The sequence below is a fragment of the Battus philenor genome, unplaced genomic scaffold (genome assembly GCF_028537555.1).
Source record: "Battus philenor isolate CCGP_79_NKW_IND1 unplaced genomic scaffold, ilBatPhil1.0.hap1 SCAF_17, whole genome shotgun sequence".
NCBI classification, from domain to species: domain Eukaryota; kingdom Metazoa; phylum Arthropoda; class Insecta; order Lepidoptera; family Papilionidae; genus Battus; species Battus philenor.
The window spans coordinates 9389612-9414401 of record NW_027181679.1 but is presented as its reverse complement, the minus strand read 5'-3'; the positions used below and the strand labels follow the sequence as shown (position 1 = coordinate 9414401).

The window sequence follows — 24790 nt, the reverse complement described above, 5'->3', positions numbered from 1 at the left end:
TTTTTGCTGATAAATGACCAAACATCTACTCCTTTAAAGCTTTACATCTACAACGTATTACTCTATTTATTTGTTTAATGGATTCAGGCGTTACCTCGCGGAAGTCCACCCTAAGTAAGAAAAGGACCAATATTTAGCCACTTTCGCACATGCAGTGGTAGTCGTGCAATAAAGTGCACCGCCCGCCAGCCCGCTGATAAATGCGTATGCGGCAAACAATGCGAATCACACAACCGTCACCGCCAAACCACTCAACACGTGTTTCACCCCTCCACGGGGCATCTTTAGGAGTTATGTTACACCGATTAGTGCCAAACACAGAATCATTCTCTCTGAACCAAAAGCAATCTAACGGAAGCTTGAAGTCCTCACAGAATTATTACATCTATTGTGTATGTTAGTTGGGTTAGTTTCTGTCATTGTACAAAGCGCAGGATCTAATGCGATAGACTTGGTGGAGTTCGTTCATCATCTTCATCATTTAACGCCACATCAGCCGGATATCCACTGCTGGACTATTTTTGCAAAAGGATCGGAATGAAGTTGCTTGCGTCCAACGTATTCTGACGAATTTAATAACTTCATCTGTCAAACTTGAGAGTGGACCTCCTCCATTGCGCTGGTCTGTGTTATCCACTTCAAGAGCGGCCGGCAAGTGATTTAATTTTACTAAGTTGTTTGTAAGTTTATATTTTAGGTTGAGTTATTGGGATCATTCCGTTGGGGCAGACATTCCTCGTATGCGAACAAAGCGCCCTTTCAAATGAGTATAGCTAAGGAGTGAAATAGTTTGCGTACTTGTTTCCGAATGACAACAAACGTGGGTGCCTTAAAGAGAAGAGTAAATATTCTTTTACTAAGCCTTCCATTTCTTAGTTTTAAATCTTCATTACAATAATGAAACATATATTTATTCTTTCGAGCAGACTTTGGTAAGAATCTCCAATAAATCAAGGTCTACAAATGAAAATATGTTATTGATTATATCTTATTATAGCCATTCAAGAGTTTTTAGTTGATCAAAATGTAGGAAACTTAGTGTTTTGACACATTTACATGGTTAATATAGTCGACGATCTAAAAGTGCCTGTGAATGCTTATTTGAATTTACAGAATTTTTAATCTACATGCCTTGATGGACAAAGTTCAAAAAGTGAGCAAGGCCATACGCTAAAATTTATAAAAAAATAATTTCATCAGATTACATACTTCTAGCATATTTTGTTGTTTTCAATTTGATGAAGTTAAGGAGCTGTTTTTTAATTATAATTGGATGATTTGTTTTCTCTTTTATCTCTTTCGGACCCGCTGTCTCTTAATTTCGTTTGTTTAATGATTAGGGGTTTCGTTTGAATAAAAAAGGTAATTTAAATTAATCCTGCTTATGTACTTTAGCCGTTAAAATGTTTAGACTAAGCGTGTCGTTATTACTTAAATATATACAAAATATAAGTAGAAATATAAAATGAGTAAAAATTATTTAAGCTGATTCTTTCCGTTATATTTTTGTTTGCTTTAGTTTAGCTTATTTGTCAGCAATAAGTTTTAAATCTTTTACACCTATTTCCTATCAACTTGTGATCACTCAAAACAACTCTAAATATTTTTTTCTATTGCAATGCAACAGGCTAATGCCTTGTGGTAGCACAAAGTCTACAGAGATAGATAATAATAATTAATTTCGATGGAGTTTTCTTACTATGTTATTGTTATGTGATATATTATTTCTAAAACCATTGATTTTAGGATAGGGCTTAACATATATTGACAGCAAATGGACAATACATTCACCCATTTAAAGTTTTTGCACCAATGATCAATCACCCTGTATAACAGATGTACACTCAGTCGTTACTTTCAAAACGCTGCGCTCCGTATATTTTCAAAATCTAATTTAACTATATGTATAAATCTTGGATAAGCTTTTAGTATTTTAGACTTTAAAGCAGTCCGTAAAAGTTGTTATGAACAATAACCATTATTTCGCTTTGTTTACAGCATAAACAATAACTGTAAGAGTCGGGTATTTAGAATAAATTATAGCGAAATAAAAAAATTGGACTTTTCTTTTTCTTGTAAACAATTGCGTTGGATTTATTCATCTAATTTTGTTGACTTGAATGACAAAAAATATTTTTTGTACCATATATAATGATATTGTACAGTAATAATAAAGGTACCCGGTAAAAGTCCAGAAATATTTCGAGTTTTTCGCATGAAAACATTTTATCACGAACAATAGAATTAACTAGTATTTCTTATGCAAGTTAAATTTACAAAAGCTTAATGGAACACAAAAATCTATAAATAAAAACGAAAAAGTTAAAAGAAATTAAATAAAATGCATGAACAGTCGTATTTCAAGACATGATTTTCGGCAATATTCCTTTTTCCTATTGTTTATGGGCTATTTGACCTCTGTCTCGCCTAATGTTAAGCGATGACGATGATTATGATGGTACATGCTTGCCTAGAAAAAAACCTATTAACTATTGTCTTGAATACTCCTAACTTATATTTGACTGGAAATTTATTTGTACGAATTCTACATTTATTTTATACAACATTTAATGAGTTTTATATCTAAATATTTATTTACCATATGCATATCAGTAGGTGCATCCAAACACTCAGATTTCTTTAGTAGTGATTCTTTACTATGATTATCTGGAAGGGAACGCTTTTAGCGACAAGACCTATATAATACATATATATATATATATAAATATATATATATATATATATATATGTTTTTAAAATTTTTACTGCTTCTAAGTCTTTTGCACATAGGCGCTGCGTAATAAAATTAATATTAATTATTGCAACTCCGCTGTATATATGTTCAAGTACCTCGTACAATTGTTGCATGGAAATTTCTACAATAAAAAGGAAAGTTAATTATAAAGATATTGTATCGATATTATACATAGACCAGGTGTAATGATTTCAGTATTAAAATTGATTAAACATATGTGACGTATCTTACTCTCTTGAAAATGAGTCTACCACGTGTTTGCACATTAATAAAAAATCAATGCCTGATGCCTCAGACATGAGAAGAATAGGCGAAAGAAATAAGGCGAGACTAAATAATCGACAAGGATGCTTGCCAATGTTACGACTTTACAGTAAAGACTTTCCCATATCTACTCAGATACTGTTTCCGTTGGGAATCCAAACACCTAACCATCCGACACTTTGCGGAAACCTTAATAAACAGCCGTTCAACTTACCCGGACCTCAAGAAAAAGTCTACTTCAGAATCCTTTGACGATCTAGACCGGCACATTGTTATAACCCACAAGGCATTTAACAGCGACTTAAAAAAAACTAAGAAATGCAATGTATAAATAAATGTAGAATTAATAATAGTCATAAATTTCAACTGATTTTACCCATAGGAAAAATTATATATAATAAAAGACAATCGTGTAAGCAGCTGGAAGAAGAAAGTTCCGTATCAAATAACAGCAAACCCTCTCTCGACTGTCTACGCTCAGTAAACACGAAAAAACACATTGTGGGCAAAACACCATAGCGATACAAATTATAATTAATAAAAAAATCACGCGAGACTATATATTTTTTCAAAGAATTTAAAATTACATGTTTCATTAACAAAACAGCTGGAGGCGAGCAAATCATCCCCAAGTTATTGAAAGTGAAAGTGATTAAATGCCAAAAATGAAATCTCAATGAAAAAGTAATTTAAAGTGAAAATTTTTGACAAACAAACAATGTTTGATATTTTTTTTAAATGTCGATAGGAGATGATAAAATTTACCCGGATTAATGTAGTTACCATTTAAAAATCAGAAAATACGAAAGTCTATTGCAATTATTTTCTATTTAGACATCGACATTGAAATTTTACTCAAATTGTATTTATTAGATGTAAGAAGCGATCCCAGTAAAATGTTTCAATTTAGCTATGTATCTGTTGTAAAAATAACAGCCACTTGAACTTTATGGCGTTGTAATAAAATTTGTTTTCCCTTACGCCATTGGCGATTAAATCATTGCGTGAGTATATTAAATTGTACACGTCCATGATTCGCTATAAAAGTAAATGTTTACGGCATCAAGTTTGCAATAAATTTGCTTTTGTGTTACCGCCGAAGTGAAATGTGAATGTACCAGAAAGATTTTTAGGAGTAAAGATTTTCTCTAACCTAACTAAAATGAAAGACTGTTGTGTGAAGTAAATGTAATATCATAAAGTGTTCCAATTTCTTGAGGCGACGTCCTGTTGCGGTGGCGTTCCTCTTATACAAAATTGCGTATAAAATAAGTCATTGTACTTTGGTATGCTATTAGAATTATTTTCTAAATAAAGCAGTTGTGTAAAACCAGGTTTGAAGTTTTGACTAGAGAAATAACGCGTTCATGACGTAGCTCAGATGTGAAACTAACAGAATTTCTTTTTTAATTATAATTCTCTGGATAGTAACTATATTTTGTTTCTTTAAGTTAAGTGTCGATAAATAATATCTATGTACTTCGTAGATCGCTGTAACTCTATTCAACAATAAGCAAGGCATGGACTAAAAACATCTTGTAAAAATAATAGCACGGTGGCACAACAAGGCGTTAATAATTCATAAAAGCCACTTCACTAACAAGTTTGGGTCCTTCATTAAACCTTAATAAATGTACTTGGGACTATCAAAGCCGGCGTAAATTAATTACGGAGCTGAGCACGTGGAATCACAAGAAGATTGTTATGAAACAAGCGTTCATTAGTTCACATTAAAAATACAGATAATTTTAATAACTTTATTGGCCGTTAGTGAGTATTTTCTTTATTTTTAATAACTGTTTTTAACTTTTTTAACTTTTATACTCTTTGTGATTTTATGACATTCTACTACGTTAAAATTTGTTCAAATTCAAACAAACTTTACGATGTACAGACGAGCTTTTTAAATAAAAAAAACATCCCTTAGTTATTATAGTGTCCTATATATGAACTTACAGAAATAAGAATACAATGCTTTAACTTGTTTTTAGTTTTTTTAGTGTTTACGTATATACATTCGATGGTTATAAAATTAAAAAGAAAAACTGTTTCTCTCCCGTCGTAAGAATGATGTTGCCTCTTATGATGGCTATTAATATTTGTTTGGAGAAGTAATTCGGGAGAGTAACCTGATATATCGCATAAAATTATTTACTCCCGGAGTTTTCTTTGTGTAACTTTTTATGAGATTCAGTTTCTTTGAGGATACTTAAATTTAAGCGTTGATTTTTCGTACACGACTTTCCTACCATTGAAATTATTTTAATCATCAGATTCTTATTCATAACATCTTGAAAGTAAAATTAGAATTGAATAAAGTACTTTGGCATTAACATGTGAACTAATAACAATAAAAATAATGATACGCTTTTATCTCTGTGTGTCAAGGTATGAAATTACATGTTTTGTATATTTATAAGGAGAAAGTATTATTAATTACTATTATCTCTAGTTACCATCATAATATCAGCCGATAGATGCCCACTGCAAGGCAAAGGTTTTCCTAAAAGACCGCCATAACTGGTAGTACTACTTGTCGATTGCTGTCGACATCCTTTCATTATATATAATTTTTCCTATGGGTAAAAACAGTTAAAATTTATGGCTATTATTAATTCTACATTTATTTATACATTGCATTTCTTAATTTTTTTAAGTGGCTGTTAAATGCCTTGTAGATTATGACATTGTACCGGTCTAGATCGTCAAAGGATTCTGAAATAGATTTTTTCTTGAGGTTCGGGTAAGTTGAACAGTTGTTTATTAAGGTTTCCGCAAAGTGTAGGATGGTTAGGTTCTTGGATTCCCAACGGGAACAGTGTCTGAGTAGATATGGGAAAAACTTTACTGTAAAGTCGTAACATTGGCAAGCATCCTTGTCGATTATTTAGTCTCGCGTTATTCCTTTCGCCTATTCTTCTCAGGTCTGGTTACTGCTGTAACCACTACCTTTACTAGGTCGTCTGTCTACCTTATGAGAGGCCTACCCACGCTACGTTTACCGGCTTATGATCGCCACTCGGAGAACCTTTCGGTCCCTACGGCCATCCATTACACTGACGATGTGACTTTGTTTCTTCTGCGGATCTCATTTATATTTCGATCTCGCAGCAAAGTTCTGCGCATAGCCTTTTCAATTATCTCGAGTATTTGCATACAAATGAATGTATATTTATCCAACCGAAAGCAAACTAATTGTTCAGCTGGCTACGTGCTTAGTTTGCTTTGAATTAATTTAGTATTCGCTATTTAGAAAATAACAATAATCACGGTAAATATTGGCACGATCGCAGGTTGGGGATAGGGGAACGCAGCCTCAATAAAAAAAAGCCTTTTAATTTTCTAGAGTTTAGGCAACGAAACTGGCAGTGATTCTGCTCTCTAACAGCAGCTCTTTCTCTACGGTTCTCACTCAGCATTATCTCTACTATTATTACTCTATTACTCTCTTTCCCACTATTATGAGTCTACTTGTTTTTGACTTCTCTTCAGGATGTAGACTGACCTAGAATGCCCCAAGCGTTGGCTTTTATAATCGTCAATGACATGCTAGTGTGTAATAATTTTAAATTTGAAAGTTTGGAATTACATTGGCAATTTTCTTGCTGTAATATAAAACCTCTGCAGTCGTTACAAAACTATAATTTGGATACACGTTCTAATGGATTTATGACGTTTATTGCCTTCGTGAAAATATTATACGCCGGGGTTTTAAGACTCAAGTGGAAATCACGGACTTTAAAGCGCAGTGTCGGACGTTAACCAAAAATGGTGGATGTTCTACGGTAGAAATGATGGCGATGATATAACATAAACATTAAAACCTAAAATGAAGTATGACTGGGGATTTTATTAAAACACAAATTGTACTTGATTTATTAATACAAAATAAATCGGTATAATATTTGTAAATTGGTATATAAAGTTTCTCTAATAGACTTTACTACTTAATGAAATGTTAGCTAATATTTAGTTAGGTCTCGGGATCTTCAAGTACAAATAGTCATTAACATTAACTCTAATGCGAATGTTGCTAATTGCTCAGATGGCAAGGGTTGCTCGTAATTTCTTATCGAAACGTTTTCAGACGTTAAATACTTCTACACGACGTCATAAAACAGGTGTTTTGTGCTTACGAAATGGACGTAATAATGCTTAGAAGGCGATTTACCTAATGGCTTTGAACAATTTGTCTTTTTCGTAGGGTTGTCTTTTTTTTTACATAAATTAATATAAATTTTACTTATACAGATAATCAAACTTGTGCACATCGATTTCTTCATTTTTTTTTATGTATACCTTAGTACTGAGACGTAGATTCTCAATGCGGCAGATGAATTGGCGCTTTTGAGTTATGATTTATGACGACAGTGCTGACATTGGGCTACACTGCTACAAAAGTAGCATATGACCCGTTCCCGCGGGTTCAAGAAGGTACGGAACAGATGACGCTTATTGTAACCCTCTTTTATAGGTATCGAGTCTAGAGGGCACGCTCGGTAGCTTGGGATAGAGCGGTTACGTTCTACTGTATTACATAATTGGGACGCAGTTAAGTCCTATACATTGCTTACGTGGACGTTCCATTGAGTAACCTCGGTTTGTACCTGGATGGATGGGGATTGAATTTATATTGTTCCTTTATAATTCCTGGTTTGATATTACTATCAATTCGGAAAGCGTTAACGCTACACGAAGAAATGGTGTAAGACACGCTAGCAACGCTCTGGTCTAATATGATTGGGTTTGGCGTCCCCTATTATAACTATAACAGAGCCGACTTTTTTTCCGATATGGCTGGTTGATTTTTGTATTAATTTTACTTAGCTTATCTAAATGTCGTCCTTTCGTCCGGAGAATCAAGCTTGTGTCTGGCTCTCAAGACGGCGCGAAGTGTGTTTGAATACTTTGAACGTGTTACCAATAAGACGAGAGACAATTCGGAAAATGATGGTTGCCGGCGAATGTAGGGGTTGCCCCCAGGATCGGAGCACCATAGACGTGGCCTATCAGGTCCAATCAGATCTACATCACACTAGGCACCAGTCGGGATTGATAACATGACATCATCCAGCAGTAGCTAGTGAAAAGAGTCCAAGACCCTCATTATTAAGAACGACTTAAGAAGGCATACTTTTGGTGTAACAAAAAAGATTTATCTTCGCAAACATTATTAGTGCTCTTAGAATAAATTTTATAACAATAAATAACCCAGGCCCAATTCTATTACGAGTACCGTAAAGTAATAATTTTTTACAGCGTTGAATTGATTCTCAAATACATAATGACTGGTTTACGTTTTACAAATAGCTTTATCAAATTTGACATGACAACAATTTAGATAACTTTTGATTTATTATTCTATACTTGTAAACTTAGATCATGTTTATTGATTTGGAAATAATATTGTACCTGATCTCTGCTGTCTGGACTCTAAAGGTCAAATGTAAAATATCTTGTTACGTCTCATTCTAAGATATAAAGAGAACATGTTTGATACAACTTTTAGATCGGTGTAATCGATCTAATGTCTTTACTTTCGTAGTAATGTTATTTATTGTGAAATTTTTATATATATGAAAATATGTAACGGTGTCATGATTTTGAAGACATGTTATAAGACTAAAACGAAATAAAAAACTTCCTATTTTAAATTTATTACAAATAATGTGATATCACAAAAAGCGTTTCCATTTTAAAACTTTAAATTCTTATTTACAAAAGGTTTATGTAATGTCACAGGAAATTACTTAAAAAAAGGAAAACGAGAACAGTTTTTTTTCTTAATTAACAAGCAATTTTATCCCCCTTTAATTAAGCTCTACTCGGATAACATTCACGCAACACGCCAACGAAAGAAAAAACCTTTTTCTTAGCTTAGTGATATTTTAAAGTAAAATAAACAAACTTTGTTTATTTTGTATTTAATTAAATGTTGTTTTTTTTTTCACGGGGAACGTTAATCCTGTATGAATTTACATATTTAAATTTATTTAATCGACATTGGAACATTTGATAGGACTCTTATGAATCGTCAACTTTTTTATATTATTTTTTTTTGATTTTGCTTCGCTAGCTGTTAAGTGTTGTGGAGAAGAAGCAGGAAGAAACTCCACAACAATACATCTTTTAAAAAACAACAATATATATTTATGCACATACACTTTGTAAAATGTCAGAGTTGAATTCCCTTTTACTAAGTGGATTTGTTGAGATATTCATATAATATTTAGATTCATTCGGTTATTATTAATTGGGTTGACTGATAGAGAGGTAAGGTATAATATCGATTTATAATAGATTTGACAATTGACCTGTTTCTCGAAGTGGGAGTTACTTAGTTTGATTGTGATGTAGTAGATATAGGTACTAATCTAAAACTTCCACCCAACGATAGATATTGGGGTGGGCATGAAATGGGCACTTGATATCGTTTTTGTCTTATGAATGTTTAGTCTTTTATTATTAGTGACACTGTTTTAAAAAATAATTATTATATATAACATAGTTTAACACAATTCAAAATCATTCACCAAAACAGTATTAAGTAAACGAAAAATATTTATATGTTTTATCGATGCTATATGTCTCGTCTAATACAAGACAGTCACGGACTTAGGATGTAGGTCACGGGATTAGTGTGTATAGAGCATGTATTGGTATGTATATATATGTCATGTTATATGAACGAGTACGAGGCCGCTTTATGAGCTTGTTTGCCACACAAAACAAAGGGTCCAAGTCGTAATTTTAGCATAGAAACATGACGATGAATAACTTTCCTATCGCAGACTTTGTTTTCGACAGCTTGAAATACGTATTGTGTATAAACTGGAAATCGTTCATTCTTCTATTCGAAAATATACATAAAAACAATATTAAAACTATCATATAATAGTCTTATTTTCTAAATATATTGTTAAACATATATTTTATAGTACTATTAAATTAATTTATTAATAATATATTGTCTATATATAATATAGTGAGACATTTATTAATTTCATTACACTCACTGAATTATGTACTGCGTTCTTAATTTGAATACAGCCTTGTGACAAAAGTAGAAACATTATTAAAGTGATTATATAGTTATGATCTCTTAGATACCATTTAATTGCAATCAAAAAATCTGAAAGCTCTTGGCGACCTACTTTAGTAACGTGCGTTTCTAGTTCCCGGTGTGATGCGTAGACTAACAAAGTTAATGAATAGAAAATGACAAGTCTGTACAGCTTTGAATATGTGTTTTAACTCATGTGAATTGGATCTGATATATTAATAGAACAGATATTTTATAAACCTGTTGATAAATTTTATACGAGAAATGTTTGTATTACATCTTTAATTATGGTCATAAAAATAATAATTAAAATATGAAAATTAAAACATTAGCCCCAAGAGACACTATTGGATAAGCATAAGATAAACAAGCTTGTTACATGTTTCTTTAGGCTAAACTAGTAATTTTTTTAACTTTCAATCAAAATATAATAAAATCAAAAAGTGTTCTTCGTCTTCTTTTCAGCCGATGGACTCCCACTGTAAGGCTCGCCACAAAGATCGCTCTTGCGTTGCCCGACTTCTCTCAACTTTAACTATGGCTTTAGTCCACCTAGGAAGGGCTTTCTACGCCGTTTTACCTTGCGAACCCGGCAAAGAATAATAACCTTATCATATTTCCTCGCGTAGGTGTTGTATAAGGCAATAAAGAAATTAGTTACCAGAATCTTCTACGTATCATCATACTACACAGCACGCCTGCCCTGACAATTATGGTATATCGAACCAATATACCCAATATACCCAATGAATTAAGAGTTTATTGTTGTTTACATAAGTGATATTAAAGCTTAGGAATGAATAGTGGATAGTTTTAACAATTGAATTATCTATTACTAGATACCACTTATATATATATATATATATATATATATATATATATATAAATAATTATATATATAAAAATGTTCACAAAGATACAACACTACAAGATACACACAACAATACAAGACATAACAGGGAGCTAAATTTTATTCTAGTTTCCATAAACGAGGGCTCTTCTGGCATTCTTGTCATGACATATACAAGTAATCATTATAAGTAAATAATCAAAGTATACTTTCAAAATTGGTAAATTATATATTTGTATTGTTAAAACTTTCTTGAAAGCACGTTATGTAATCAACAGTTTATTATTAAATTTTCAAAGTTTTCCTAGAATAATCTTTCGTTTCAAGTTTTAAAGTACGAATAATAATATAAATTTTAAATAAGAGATGTTTTGAGCATGATTTTAGAGACCAATACAAGGCTATAATCAATATGCTGTAACCATAATATGTGATAGTGTTTTTCACCAACTTTGTTCTATCATTAACAATTAAAAATATGTGCAACTATGAATAATTATATATGATATCGGAATGACGTCACGTCTAACACATACAGGTGATGTCGATTGTTTAGCAAAATGGCGGAGCTGTTTCGATAATGACGTCACGAATTTGGATTTAACGTTATTGTCACGCATTGTGATAGAGATATGATTATTTGTTATAAAACAAATTCTATTTGAAAATCCATGTATTCAATACGGATTTTAAAAATGGAATTCAAAGCTGCGTTTTAACCCCCACTAATTTTTAGCCTTTGCAACGGTAAAATAATTAGAGGCATTTTCAATGTTTATTAAATTCTTGTAATATTAATATTAATAATAACGTTAATACGATTTGGATAGTACTACGACTGAAACGATAATAGCAAATTAGCTGTAGATATACCAAGATTCGTTACAAATAATATCAGTGACATTACCCTATGTATATCTATATGTAGTAATAAGGCTTAGGTTCTAAACAGGAATTCGGAAAAATATATCAGATATAATATGTATGGCCACATTCACCAAATTGTAACGTGGAGTAATAATGGAAATTATTCTGTGGCGCAAAATAAATTTCTAATTTTTCCATAGACTATTTTCGTTTGTGTAGCATATCAAGTACTTGTATTGTATTATTCAGTAGTTATCTCTTTCTTATGCATGTGGTACTAATATTTATATACAGATTAAAAAACAATAAGAAAATATTTCTAAAAATATTAATTCATTAATCGAATCGAATAAATATCGATTATGTATATGTTTTCTGTAATAAGCACATGAATTTAATAAAATTTAGAAGGCATTTCACAAACTAATTCTTATAGTTATTTTAAACATATTTTGATACATGTTACAATATTGTTTATAATCAAGTTACTGCGAAATAAATACATATAAATTAAAAAGCACTGTTTATGCGATTTAATTGCTACGAATTTATTAAATACTTCCTACTCTATAACTTTTATACATAAAATCAGTTACTTTCAGAAAAACGTCAAACTATATAAATAATGGTGAATGTTAACATAACAAATGTTGATTCTCTACGAAACTTGTCCATTAATTTGTACACCAAAAAGCAATATATTTTCGTTGTTGAGGAAAGCCGTTGTGTATTATTCCACTTTTGAACAATTTCACAAAGGTCTTCTATATTTCATGTCAATTCAAATGTTTTAATATCGTTTTTTCTCTTCTTTTTCATTTACCGAACTATGTATATACAATTAAATTATATTGCCAATTATTACAGCACATTTCTTAAAAAAAGATGTTAAAATTGATTACACGAGAATGTTCCATGGAGCCTTGAGAAAGATGTGGAACCTAAAATATCTACATCAACATTATTCTTATATATAAATCGGGTGATAGGTTATAGATGTGAAAACAATAAAGGCGTTTAGCGCATTTGTCATCAAAAACCTTTAAAGTTTTTACACCTCTTTTTAATCAACCTGTATAAAGTAATCACTTTGAAACTATTGAAATGAGACAGGCTAATTTATTTTGGTATAATGATTTTTGGATACCGCTTTCTACACAATAAATGTCAGTACATGAGCTATATAAAGGGCTGTCGGAAACGGATGTAAAATCTATAAAGCTTTTTGCTAACAAATGCGCATTCGTATTCACAGATTCATTCCTTAGAAGCTCTATATCTATATATCTCGATATCTATATCTGTAACCAATCGCCTCAAAAAACCTCTATATCTATAACCAATTGCCCTGAATTTCTGTTATAAAATTAAAACCAGTAAAGTGAAAGTACTTATTTTAAATTGCATAGTTTTAATGCATTTTTATGTTTCTATTACACTATACGTTTCCCTTTTGAACTCGGTACCTCTCTTCACTTACAGTTATCAGGTTTACGAGATCGCATATTGCCACTTCAGCTGGCTACGGTTTATGGTCAGAGTATTACGCTGTTTGAATTTATAGGAAAATATTTAAAAATTGCTTGTTCAATTTCTCGTTTAAAATGGTTTTTCAATACAATTTTATGTTAACACATAATTCGAATTTTAAAAGCAAAAAGCGGTTGATCATTCTTTCCTCTGTTTTTCTTTCTCTGTTTCTAAAATATAGATAATGATATTATATCCTAAACATTTAATATGAATAGTACTTTAAGATAACTAAGACATGCGATTTTAGGATCGAAGCATATAATTCATACTTTGTTCATTAATTATAAATTGTTACTTCTCACAAACAAATTTCTAGAAGGAGGCAGCGTATTCTGCATACTATAATACCGCGCTGCGATTGCCAACCCACCTGCCATGCGTGGCGATTATGGTCTAACCCGATTGATATTTATGGGGGAGGACTATACCTTGCAGAAGGCGCGTATAGGCTAATACGACGACTATTTTTACATATAAGTTTTTCAAAATGTAAGCAAATAAATAAAGTAAACAGTTATTGTACAGGGTGACTGGAAATAGGAACTCTATATAACTTTAATTATCACAGCAAAATTATAATCACAAAAGTTAATTCAAGATCGTAATGTGACGTAGATAAAAATAAAAGAACGCGATCTAAATATAAAAAGCAAACTCATTCAGAAACCAAAAGCATATTGATGTAGAATTCACAAAGCTAAGAGATGGCACGTCGTAACTCAATGATAAATGTCTACAACGCTTTCGCCGGGTTATTATGAACGAACAAATGCTGAGTAAAATATGTGTGCTCTATTCAGCAATAAAACCACTATTACCACGATGTAGTGGAGAAAATTGTATATTTATGTCGTTGGCGAATCTATTAGTTATTACATAAAAATTCGATGATATATGTTTATTATTCTCATTATTGTATTTTATTACCAAAAATAGCTAAGTATCCAGAAAGACTTTCTACCGCCAAAGTATCTGATAGGATGCTTCCAAAAAAAAAAAAAATTAAATAATATAAATAACGTAGCATATTTCCGAACGACGAATTTAGTTATTTTGTCAAAAGTAGTGTATTAAACGAAAAAATAAATATGGGGTGTGTAACCTGAAACGCGTGAAGTTAAATGCGAACTGTCAAATGCACACAGTTCATATTAAAAAAACTGTAAACCGATATGAAAAAAAATTACTCTTAAAATGTAAACCGATATGAAAAAAAAATTCAATTTTTTTTTCATATCGGTTTACAGTTTAAGAGTAATTTTGACAGTACGTAATTACTAGTCCAAAATATTTGAGGCTATATAAATGTTAAGGAAAATTTAATTCAATTTATTTTTAAAATACGTAATAAAGATTTTGTATATATTGTGTGAAAGTGAAATTATTACAGATAATAATGAATGTAAATTTTACAATATTAATGTGAAATCCTTATTAAAAACTCTTTTCTCTACGATTGTGTATTCTTCTGTATTTTCTTTATATAGTCAACATATCTGTTTTTATAAATGTATGTTAGACCGTCTGCAAAACTAACTCACTTATCTTTATTTTTCAAGTCACTTGAGCTATATCTCTCGATTCTTATACGAGTTAGAAAACAATGATTGAAGATGTCTAGACAACTGAAATCTTTTTCTGAAGAAAATATATAATCAATCATTTAACTGATGAACATCTTAAGAAGGTTAAATTGAATTTTTCAAGGTGACTTTAACAAACGATAATAACGTAATCCTAATTGATTTTTCTATTTATAAAAGTTTTCAGATATTTGTGAAATCTATTTGATGGGTTTATTTCTTAACAATAAAAAGAGGTTTGTTTTGTACTGAAATGCTGTAGTTCCTTGATGTATTATTCGCCGGTCAGAAACAAAACTTATATCTTTGGTTAATTATTACCAGTTATACAAGCGTCCACACGGCGGCCATACGTAATGCTGTCATTTATCGTTGTCGTAGGGTGCGGAAGAGTTATCTTGGCTTTTTAGATCGTTTCGCCTTTTTGCCTACGTGTGTATTATAAGTTCATCAATGTAAAAAGCGAAGAATATTTACACTTATTTTTGCATAAAAATTAAAACAAAAACAGAAGAAAATAAACTGTTCTCGATCAAGTCAAGTATAAAGTCACCATCTGTTACTTCCGTCACATCATTCGGATGCAACCGTAGAGTATCGATGAGCTGGTTGTCGTAGGAAAAGTAGAAGGACCTGGTTCCAGAGTTCGTCACCTACCCGATGGACGGTCTCTGTTTGTGGAGACAAGTCTCATATTAAAAAAAGAAAAAAAGTGTCATAGAGACCTGTGGAAACTCGTCGAATCTACAATCAAGGCTATGTAGGAAGAGCGCGACTCTTATCAATAAAGGTAAACGGCATTGAAAAAGAATACAGAAACAAAATAAGCCATACAGTCATTCGCAAGAACTACCACCAGTTTCATATTGCCTATCACGTACTGTTTGCTGTAATCTTAAAGTTGTTATATATTATTTTCGAGTGTTTCAAATGACGAATTAAAAATTTTTAGTAGTGTTACTTATATATTTGGAACAAGTTTTTTAGTTTAGACTTTTAAGTTATATTATTTTACGGCTGTTACAACCCTATTAATATTTTGATTTTAAAAGACAATTAGTTGATTGATAAAAATATAAATTACATTGTTTTGAATGTGTTACACATAAAAGTGAGTCCCTTACGACACACTTATAAGCAGATAAAAAAATTATTACTTCCGGAATAACACGCGTTAATCATGACCTAATAATTATTGTGTCAAACACATATATTCATACATTTGCGTACCGAGTCGCGTATTTAGGTCACGTAGTTGCAAGCCATCTATTATGCGGCAACTTTTGCTAGTGTGAGTGGGGCACCCTGCAACTTTTTAAAAGCCTAATGACGTAAACCGTGTCATGTTACTGCCACTTAGGCGCCGTTACAAATAAAAAAATATTCATATGACATTTTGATTTTTAATTTTTTTATATGTAATTCACAGTTAGTACGTTGTGGGAAAAAGATTGACTATAATAACATATCCGTTAAAAAATTAAGGCCCAGAACAAATAAGCATATTTCAAAAAAGAAGGAATTTTTTAAGAAAAACTTTATTTTTTGTCCGATTGGAATCGACGAAAACTGCTTTACGGCGCTTTGGGTACAATTAAATATTTAACGCACAGTGCAGAGGTTTGGGTCTGACTGGTTATTATCCTAGTTTTTTCTACTTTAATCTTTTGCATATAGTGTTACAGTAATAAAAATATCAAGGATCTAAAATCTCATGGAAGGACGCTCATCATCCAAGTGGCTCAGGGAATGAAGACCGAGGCTAAAGAACATTATTCATTGAACAATAGACACCATCGGGCAGTAAAACAATGTCCATCATGCAGTGATAGCAATACTGCGTCATACAAACTCGCGTCATTACACGGAAGAGATATAACGACCGCACAGATACTAGCATACAAACCCGAGGATGGCAATATGGTATACAGATGAGGAAGTGCACGCACGATCCTTTATGTTCAAAACTGGATATTTTTAGAGCGAGGTAAAAAACAAATAAGACACCAATTATTAAAAAAAAAACAATAATAATCACTTTACTTCAATTTAGTTTTAAATAGTTTAAGATTTAAGTTAGACAATAGTTTAAGAGACTAGACTAATTTACTGTGACACGCAGAAACGTGTGCAAAAAGATGCGTAAATATTAAATGTAATTGTAAAAACAAAGGCACAGACGCTAATATCTGTAGAATGTAGATTTCATAAATAAAATGTCATGTAATGGTATCTTTGTGCTTTTAGTTACTATACAGTATAACAATTTACCTATGTGATTTGTCAGTAAAGGAATTTATTTCTAATTAGATATATTAAGTTTAGATTCCGCCCAAATGGCCATTTTCTCAAGTTACTTCGTAAGTGTAAATGTAACAAATACCACCATTTATTTTGTCAATATTTGACGATTTTAGTTTTATTTTTGAACGATACTTGAAAATGTATTATGTTTGATTTGTGACAGTCATTTGTACAAAACAATATCACCAATTATTTATATAATCCTTAGAAGTTATAAAATAGAAAGTTGAATCTATTAAGGGGGCCACAAATGTTTGTACTTAAATACGTTTTCTAGCATTAACAGCCAAAATTGTGAGTACAGTGAACCATCCCGCATTTCACGTAGTAACTACCCAATTGTAAAACTGCCTTATCAATGTCAGGGATAAAGTCGACTTATCACGCAATGCCCACTGATGTCGACGAATGTTTCGAAATAAAACTCACTCGCATATATAAAGACAGGTTCGCCGCCACAATCTATGTTTCAATAGACTTTTCATATAAGTACATGAAAAATATAACCTAACTTTATTTACAAAACATATAATCATAAATAAGTTAAACATAATATATCTTGTCAAATTTGATAGTGAGAAAGATCCTTCATTTATATATTACAACATTTTAACGTCCAGTTGTAGCCTACCGTTGGAATACTTGAACTGTTGCGGGTAAGATCCCTGGAATACAATTTTATATAAATAACACTTTTTGCATTAATTATATAGGATTGTCACTGGTCCTAAAACAAGTTTCCAGAGGATGACGACCGGCGTGCTCTTTGTGCTATAACACCGCACTGCGATCACCAACTCGCATGCCAAGCGAGGCGATTATTGTATACCCCCCATATATATCCTCGGGGGCGGACTTTGACTTGCAGTGGGCACTATAGGCTGAAACGACAAAATTGCCACTGATGTGAAACGGCCAAGTAAAATAAATCATGCCAGATTTCTTACGATACACATACATGCATGTAAATCATTTTAAAGACATTTTAAAAAAGTTATGAAAATTATAAGAGCATTCAATGTATAGCCAATTTGCTAGTGATTCATATGTAGCCCCTGTCAAAATATCAATGGTTTCAGAAATCATAAATAATGTAATGACAATATAATAAGAAAAAGTGTTTCTAAAATTCGAGCTAGTATATATTAAAATTAATTATTGTTTAACATCTGTTGCTCCAGTTTTTGTTTCTCAGTGTTTTATACAGGGCGATTGGAAATATGTAGGTGTAAAAGTCTCCTTAAAGCTTTTACATCAATCACTCTGTATATCTAGACTACCACTGCGCAATAAGCATAAATATAGTAATTATCTGATCAAACGTTACAAAATAATGAAGCTGGAATCATTTCTACCAGCGTGATGCCATTTTGGATAATTATTGTCTTTCTGCGTCATTACAAATGGCTAATATTTGTTTTATATGTTTTTATTATCTATATATCTTTTTTATTCTACTTTATTGATTTCATAAGCAATTTATAGCAATTTCTGCAAACAAAAATTTCTTGTATTTATATTTATTGAAATCATTATAACATATATAATTAAAGTTTATTGCTTATGACAAATGAAAGTAAAATATAAAAAGTAATAATAAAACGACGTGTTTCCATAATGTAGCATTAAAATCCAAAATAAAAGTTATGTTTAAAACAACGCACCATTAGTTACAAATCACTATATTGTAGTGTTGTAAAACGAATAGCAGATTTTTAAAACATAATCAATTACATGTTTTTGGTATGCTACTAAAAACGCAAAGGAGTTAAAGACAAAATATTTTTAAGAAAAAGATAACAAAATTATTGAAAATTTTCAGGTTACATATTTTTTTATAATAGTAGTTATTATTAAATAACAAAAGTTTTATAATAATGAACAGGCAATTCCTTTATATTTTCGCAATATATTTTCAATGACATATTATTAATGCGCCGTAAATTAAAGTCATATATGAAAAATAGTTGTAGTAACACAGATGATAAACACTTCAAAATAAAATAAATTCGTAACGTCTTAATTTCGTCTTCAAAAAGTTAACAAGTCCGTTATGAGTCCGTGTTTATATATATTTATGTTCCACAAGATATATCAAACCTTCGTTTTCTTAGTTTTAAATATGAAATTAAAACTAGTTTATTAAATAAAGAATCTTGTAAGGAACTTGTTGAAATTTTATTTAAAAGAGCATTGTGTTTCTGGTCGACTCTTCTCAATAAATTAGCATTCCAAACTAGTGGTAGCTTACTAGATAGAATGTTAAAATAATCGGCGATTCAAAAGCGTATATAAATTCTCCCTTTAATAAAGATATTTTTAATTAAGAATTTTTTAATTTTTTTTGGTAATCTTTAGCTAGATCTTTAATAGTACTTTTAAGGGATCTACAATAGTAATCACTTTTTTGTAACGCAGCTTAAGTCATATTTTGTTCAAGTAAAAGAACATTGATTAATTGAATTCATCGCTGTAGAAATTTTAAATGGGTTCTTCAACATATTGGTTAAGTATTTCTGTCTGTGGAAGTAAGCTTTAATTGTTTCACTAATTGTGTTAAATGGTTTATAGCACAATTTAACTATAATTAGTATGATTATTATACATCGAGTATAAAACATTTAAGAGTTTAATCTTAACAGTATAATAATGATGCAATTCAAAAATATTTCACCGTCGCAAAAATTCGATAACAAAATGTTCCAATAAAGAAGTGAATTATTAAAAAAGAAAAACGTTACTGTATTCGTTAGTCTAGTCCACCTTTGAAGGAAAAACATTTTTATAACTCACCTAAAACCCCAAAGAAATATTTATCTTTATGTGTAAAAATTAACGTCCACTATCTGTCTGTCAACACGACACATTCAAAAACCATACATCCATTCGCCGTGGAAATTTTGAAAATTATTAGGTACATCTCCGGGAAGGTTTTGAAAATTCGTTTTTTTAAACTTTTTTTTATCGTTTTTATAAGTTAAAATGTGCTACGACACTTAATCATTAATATTATTTTGTTAGGCAAGATAGTTACCTGAAAAACAAAAGAAACTATATTTAAAGCTCTTATTTCAGGTTCTTAATTCATTTTAATTACCTGTTAAAATTTCTCAGTTTAACCTTCAATTGATTTATTTTAAAACAAATGTCACAACTGTCAGCTGTGATAATATCTAGACTCCGATGATAGCGCGGTGATTTTCTTTATATATAAGTTACTAAAATTACATAATTACAAAAAAACCTTTCATGTTTGTAAATAAGATAAAGAAATGTTTTGTTAATCTTACACAACTTTCTCCTATAAACTTTGCGAATGTATCTATGAATACAAATGGCAGAGGCTGTAAGCAACCACTCTATTTTTCTCGTAAAGATTCCATAATTTCAGAAACACTCTGTGAGATGAATATATAAAGTACGATAGCCTAACAAAAATTTAAGAGTGTAACAGCGTTGGCTTAGGTACTATTTATATATGCCATACCGTGATGTAAAAGCTTTGAAGGGGTGAATTTATAGCATATATATAGTCAATTAATGTATGGTGTATTCTATCCAAATATCAATAGTTTCAGAAACAATGAATAGCCTAATGATAATTTGATAAGAATTTTTTTTAAAACTAAAATTTATTATTCTTTACTGTCTGTCGCTGCAGATATTGTACTTCCTGAAGACATTAGCCTATCGCATGATGAAAAAAAAAATCATGTAACATATTTCAAAGAATCAAATTTGATCACTATATATAGGTGGATTGGAAGTGAGGATAAATAGATTAATAGCTCGCTTACAAATGGACTACACACTGGCTCCTTTTAAGTGTTTTAGGTGTATGAACACCTATATCAAATCACTCTGTACATTATTAGATGTTTACCAACACGTTTCGCTACGAATTCAAATCAGGAATGAGGATCCGAAGACGAACTAAATTAACAGATAGCTCATCGTTGGCATGCTGAATTGGAAGTAGGTAGGCCATAACGCGCAGAACAGACGGACTGAGGCTTCAAGGTTTTGGGGTGGAGACTATGAACCAGGGACCTTAATTAGGCCGCTTGAAGATCCTGAATTCAGGTCGGTTGTAAGCGGTCCTTTATAAAATCTGTGATAGAGCTTTATGTCTAGCTGAAAATGTTCCACAATTGAATTGATGATGGCTAAAGATATATATTTTTATTTATGCATTTTATTGTCAAGTATCATTACAAACTATTACGTAATTGATTTGGTTTGCGTTTTCTTGTATTCGCAGTTAACTTTATCGTCAACATTTTTTTTTGTGCAAATTTGAACGATATCTCGTCGTCACTGATTAGTTATCTAAATTTATATCCAATTGGTCACAGTTGACATCTTGTTATATTAGATAAACGGAGGCGCGGCTATTCAGTAAAGTTGACGGATTAAATCGATTTTATAATTTGGAATAAATATATTTAAAGATAATGTAAGGTGTTTGATTGGAAGGTGCTCACTGTCAGCAAAATAACTTTAAAGCACGCAGCAACACCTATTTCCAAACATTCCGTATAAAGTAATGGCTCTCAAATATGATAAATAAATTTATTTTTTCTATTGGAATGCGACAGGCCAATAACTTCTACACCTAACAATAATTAATTTTAATATGTGTATATTCGAATTTTGAAACTGCTTTTTCTTCCTGTATCATCATTAAGCTATTTGTTATTTCTCAAATCAATATTTTTTGAATGGGGTGTATCGTACTTTATTTGACAGAAAATGAGTTCTAAATTCGCCTCTTTAAAGTTTTTCCTTGTATAAACAATCATCCCATCAATCATTAAGATGACATTTTGGATACATCTCGTCTGAATAAGGTCGGAAGATCTTTTACGCGAATACAGTATGTGATACCATTAATTGCTTTGTCCCCAAACGATGTTTTATTTATTTTCATGTTTTAATGGAGCCGTGTTCCGATTTGTACTCAATGGATAATAATTAACTCGAAATCTGTCGTAATATTCACCGTTATCAAACAAAACAAATGCCAACACACTGTTCAAAACTTTATTGATAAATTTCATGAGTACTTTCTCTTTAAAATAGCAATTTTTTCGTAATAACAGTTATTTAAGTTTGTTTCAAATTTATTTATAAATTTGTCATTTCTAATATTAATTTTTAGGTGTGTCAAGCCATTATTTATATTCTTTATTCTTTATTTAAATTTTTACTACCGTTTCTTACATTTTATTGTATATAATTAATATCTTAAGGTACGGCCATCGTATTCTTAACCTTTCATGGTAGTCAAATGATTGTGTTACGGCAATGTAAGGAAATCAACCTTTGCAAAAAGCTTTGCTGGTAATATTACATTAAGGTATGATTAATTTAAAATTTTCGTAAACCTTTAATTTTTATATTTTTAAGACCATAACTGAGTTTTTAATCTTACTTTTACACAACGGTGAATGATCAATATCGTTTATTTAATTTAATATGTTGATAGTATAATAATAAATCTCAAAGCTCATTGCGCAAATACGAGTATGTAAATAACCGCAATGAAACATAGCGAATCTTCGAATAAACAGACAAAGTTGCTATGCTAAGTTTTACTGCGTTCGAAATGTAAAATATAATGGAAAATAGAAAAGAAAAATTATAACCCTATTACGAATATTTAATGAATGATTTTCTTCTTAAAAGTTAACGATTAGTATCAAATTATTTATATCTCAGCTTAGATTTTAAATTATGATGTAAACATTTTCACTAATATCTAGTTTATATTTATATTTAACATCAGTGTAAATATGATATAAATATTAACATAATTTATGGAAGTAAAATTTAAAAATTGAAGGCAAAAGCTTGAATAGTAGAACGACTTTTTAGTATTAATGGTTTTGATAATTACTATAATTGAATATATATAAATGTACTCGACGCCAAAAAATAATCTCACTTATACGTGGGAAATATTGTTATAAAGTAACTTTATGATACAACCAACCGCTACCTTTACATCATAATCCTGTTGGCTTACGTCGTTCCATAATAAATAGAAATGTAGTAATTATCCAGCATTATAATATATGACTAGACGTTGAATGCAGGCCGCTTTCAACCGGTCATATCGGAAAACTAAAGACGCCTGTGTCCAGTTGATATTCTACGACTGAAATGATGTACGTATTAACACGCATGACGAAGATATCGAACAGCAGCTTTTGTTTTGTTTTAACATGAGCTGATTACGGAATACATAACTCATAGAAAAAGTATGAAAGATATTAAGATATAACAGAAAGTCTGAGGTCAAAGAATGAATGTATTCAAACGATAATTTATCATTTCAGTTTTGAATAATATCGCGTTAAAATTATTCACATGAAATTCAAAATTCTCCACAACGCCTCGTCTGCGTTCCTTGTCTTCGATATGACGATATATATTTCATTAATTCAGTCATTTTTCTACCGACGGCACCCGTAAAAAGAAAAACTTTGATGCCTACGGTCTACTGATTTTCTGCTATTGTGTAGCGTCTTGAAAAATAGATTTATTTACACAAATTCCTTTCTGTGTCCAAAAAAAATTCATCCAAAATATGTAGATGTTTTTTTTTACAATAACCGAGTTATATCAATATGTTATTTAATATCTTTCGAAATTGGCAGAAATTGATTAGCTCCAATTATTGTTAATTTGAAACTAATTCTAAATTTAAGCCAAAATTATATAAATAAAGCGAACTTCTTCATATATTGAAAATGTTTAATTTTTGCCATTTCATAATAAAGTTTTAATATAAGTGAAAACTTAATCGAAAGTTTCGAAGCGAGAAGCCTTATGTTCGTATGGCGCTCTGTCTCAAGTTTATCTATTAATAATACCGGAAATGAATCACCACATCATGATTTAAGGACGATATTTGATCGGATTCAGTGGTGCCGCCATAAATCATAATATCGGCGAATATGAGCGCGAGCCGGTGGTTGTTTACGAAAATCCACGTGGTAACTTACCGGTCCAAGATTATCGAAGCCATGGTTACGTGCTACATCATGCGCCTCGTCGTGACGGATGGAGCGCTTGAAGCGGACCAGGAACGAGTTGGTGAAGACCTCGCGGGAAGTGACGGCGGCGATGAGCACCGTAGTAGCCAAGCATTGCAGCCACATGTTCGCGCTGCGGCTTGCGGCGCCTGACTGAGGCCCGTCTCCCACTGACGTCACCCGGTATCGACCGACCGTCCGCGCATGCCTCAACGGCCAGCCTTCTCACAGATCATGAAAGGACTGCCGTGACCATTGTTTTGAATTAAAACAGCTCACATTCAGCGACCGTAATCGTTTTGCTGCCCTTGTCCATGGTACTGCGAACGCTGAAGCGATCACAGCGCTGGCAATGACCATTACCTAAAGCTTCCCCGGAAAGCTTTAACGGCGAACCTATTTATTCAATTGATATCACTCATATAGATTCAAATTTTTCTGAAATTATTACAAAGACTTTTGAATACGTAAATTTTGCGGTATTAAATCAATGTTTATTTTCGTTCTTTAACCGTACTGATAATTTATTTA

General features: G+C 31.3%; 1 protein-coding gene across 1 annotated transcript in view; it reads right to left on the bottom strand.

Moving 5' to 3' along the window:
• The window catches only part of amon (amontillado), a 47092-nt gene extending 22517 nt beyond the window's left edge, over positions 1–24575 (bottom strand). Inside the window, exons 1-2 of the mRNA XM_068763286.1 lie at positions 24539–24575; positions 24230–24480 (exon numbers count right to left, since the gene is read on the bottom strand). Coding sequence (XP_068619387.1) covers positions 24230–24480; positions 24539–24575 — 288 coding nt within the window. The remainder of the gene's footprint in view (positions 1–24229; positions 24481–24538) is intronic.
• Positions 24576–24790: the final 215 nt, after the last annotated feature.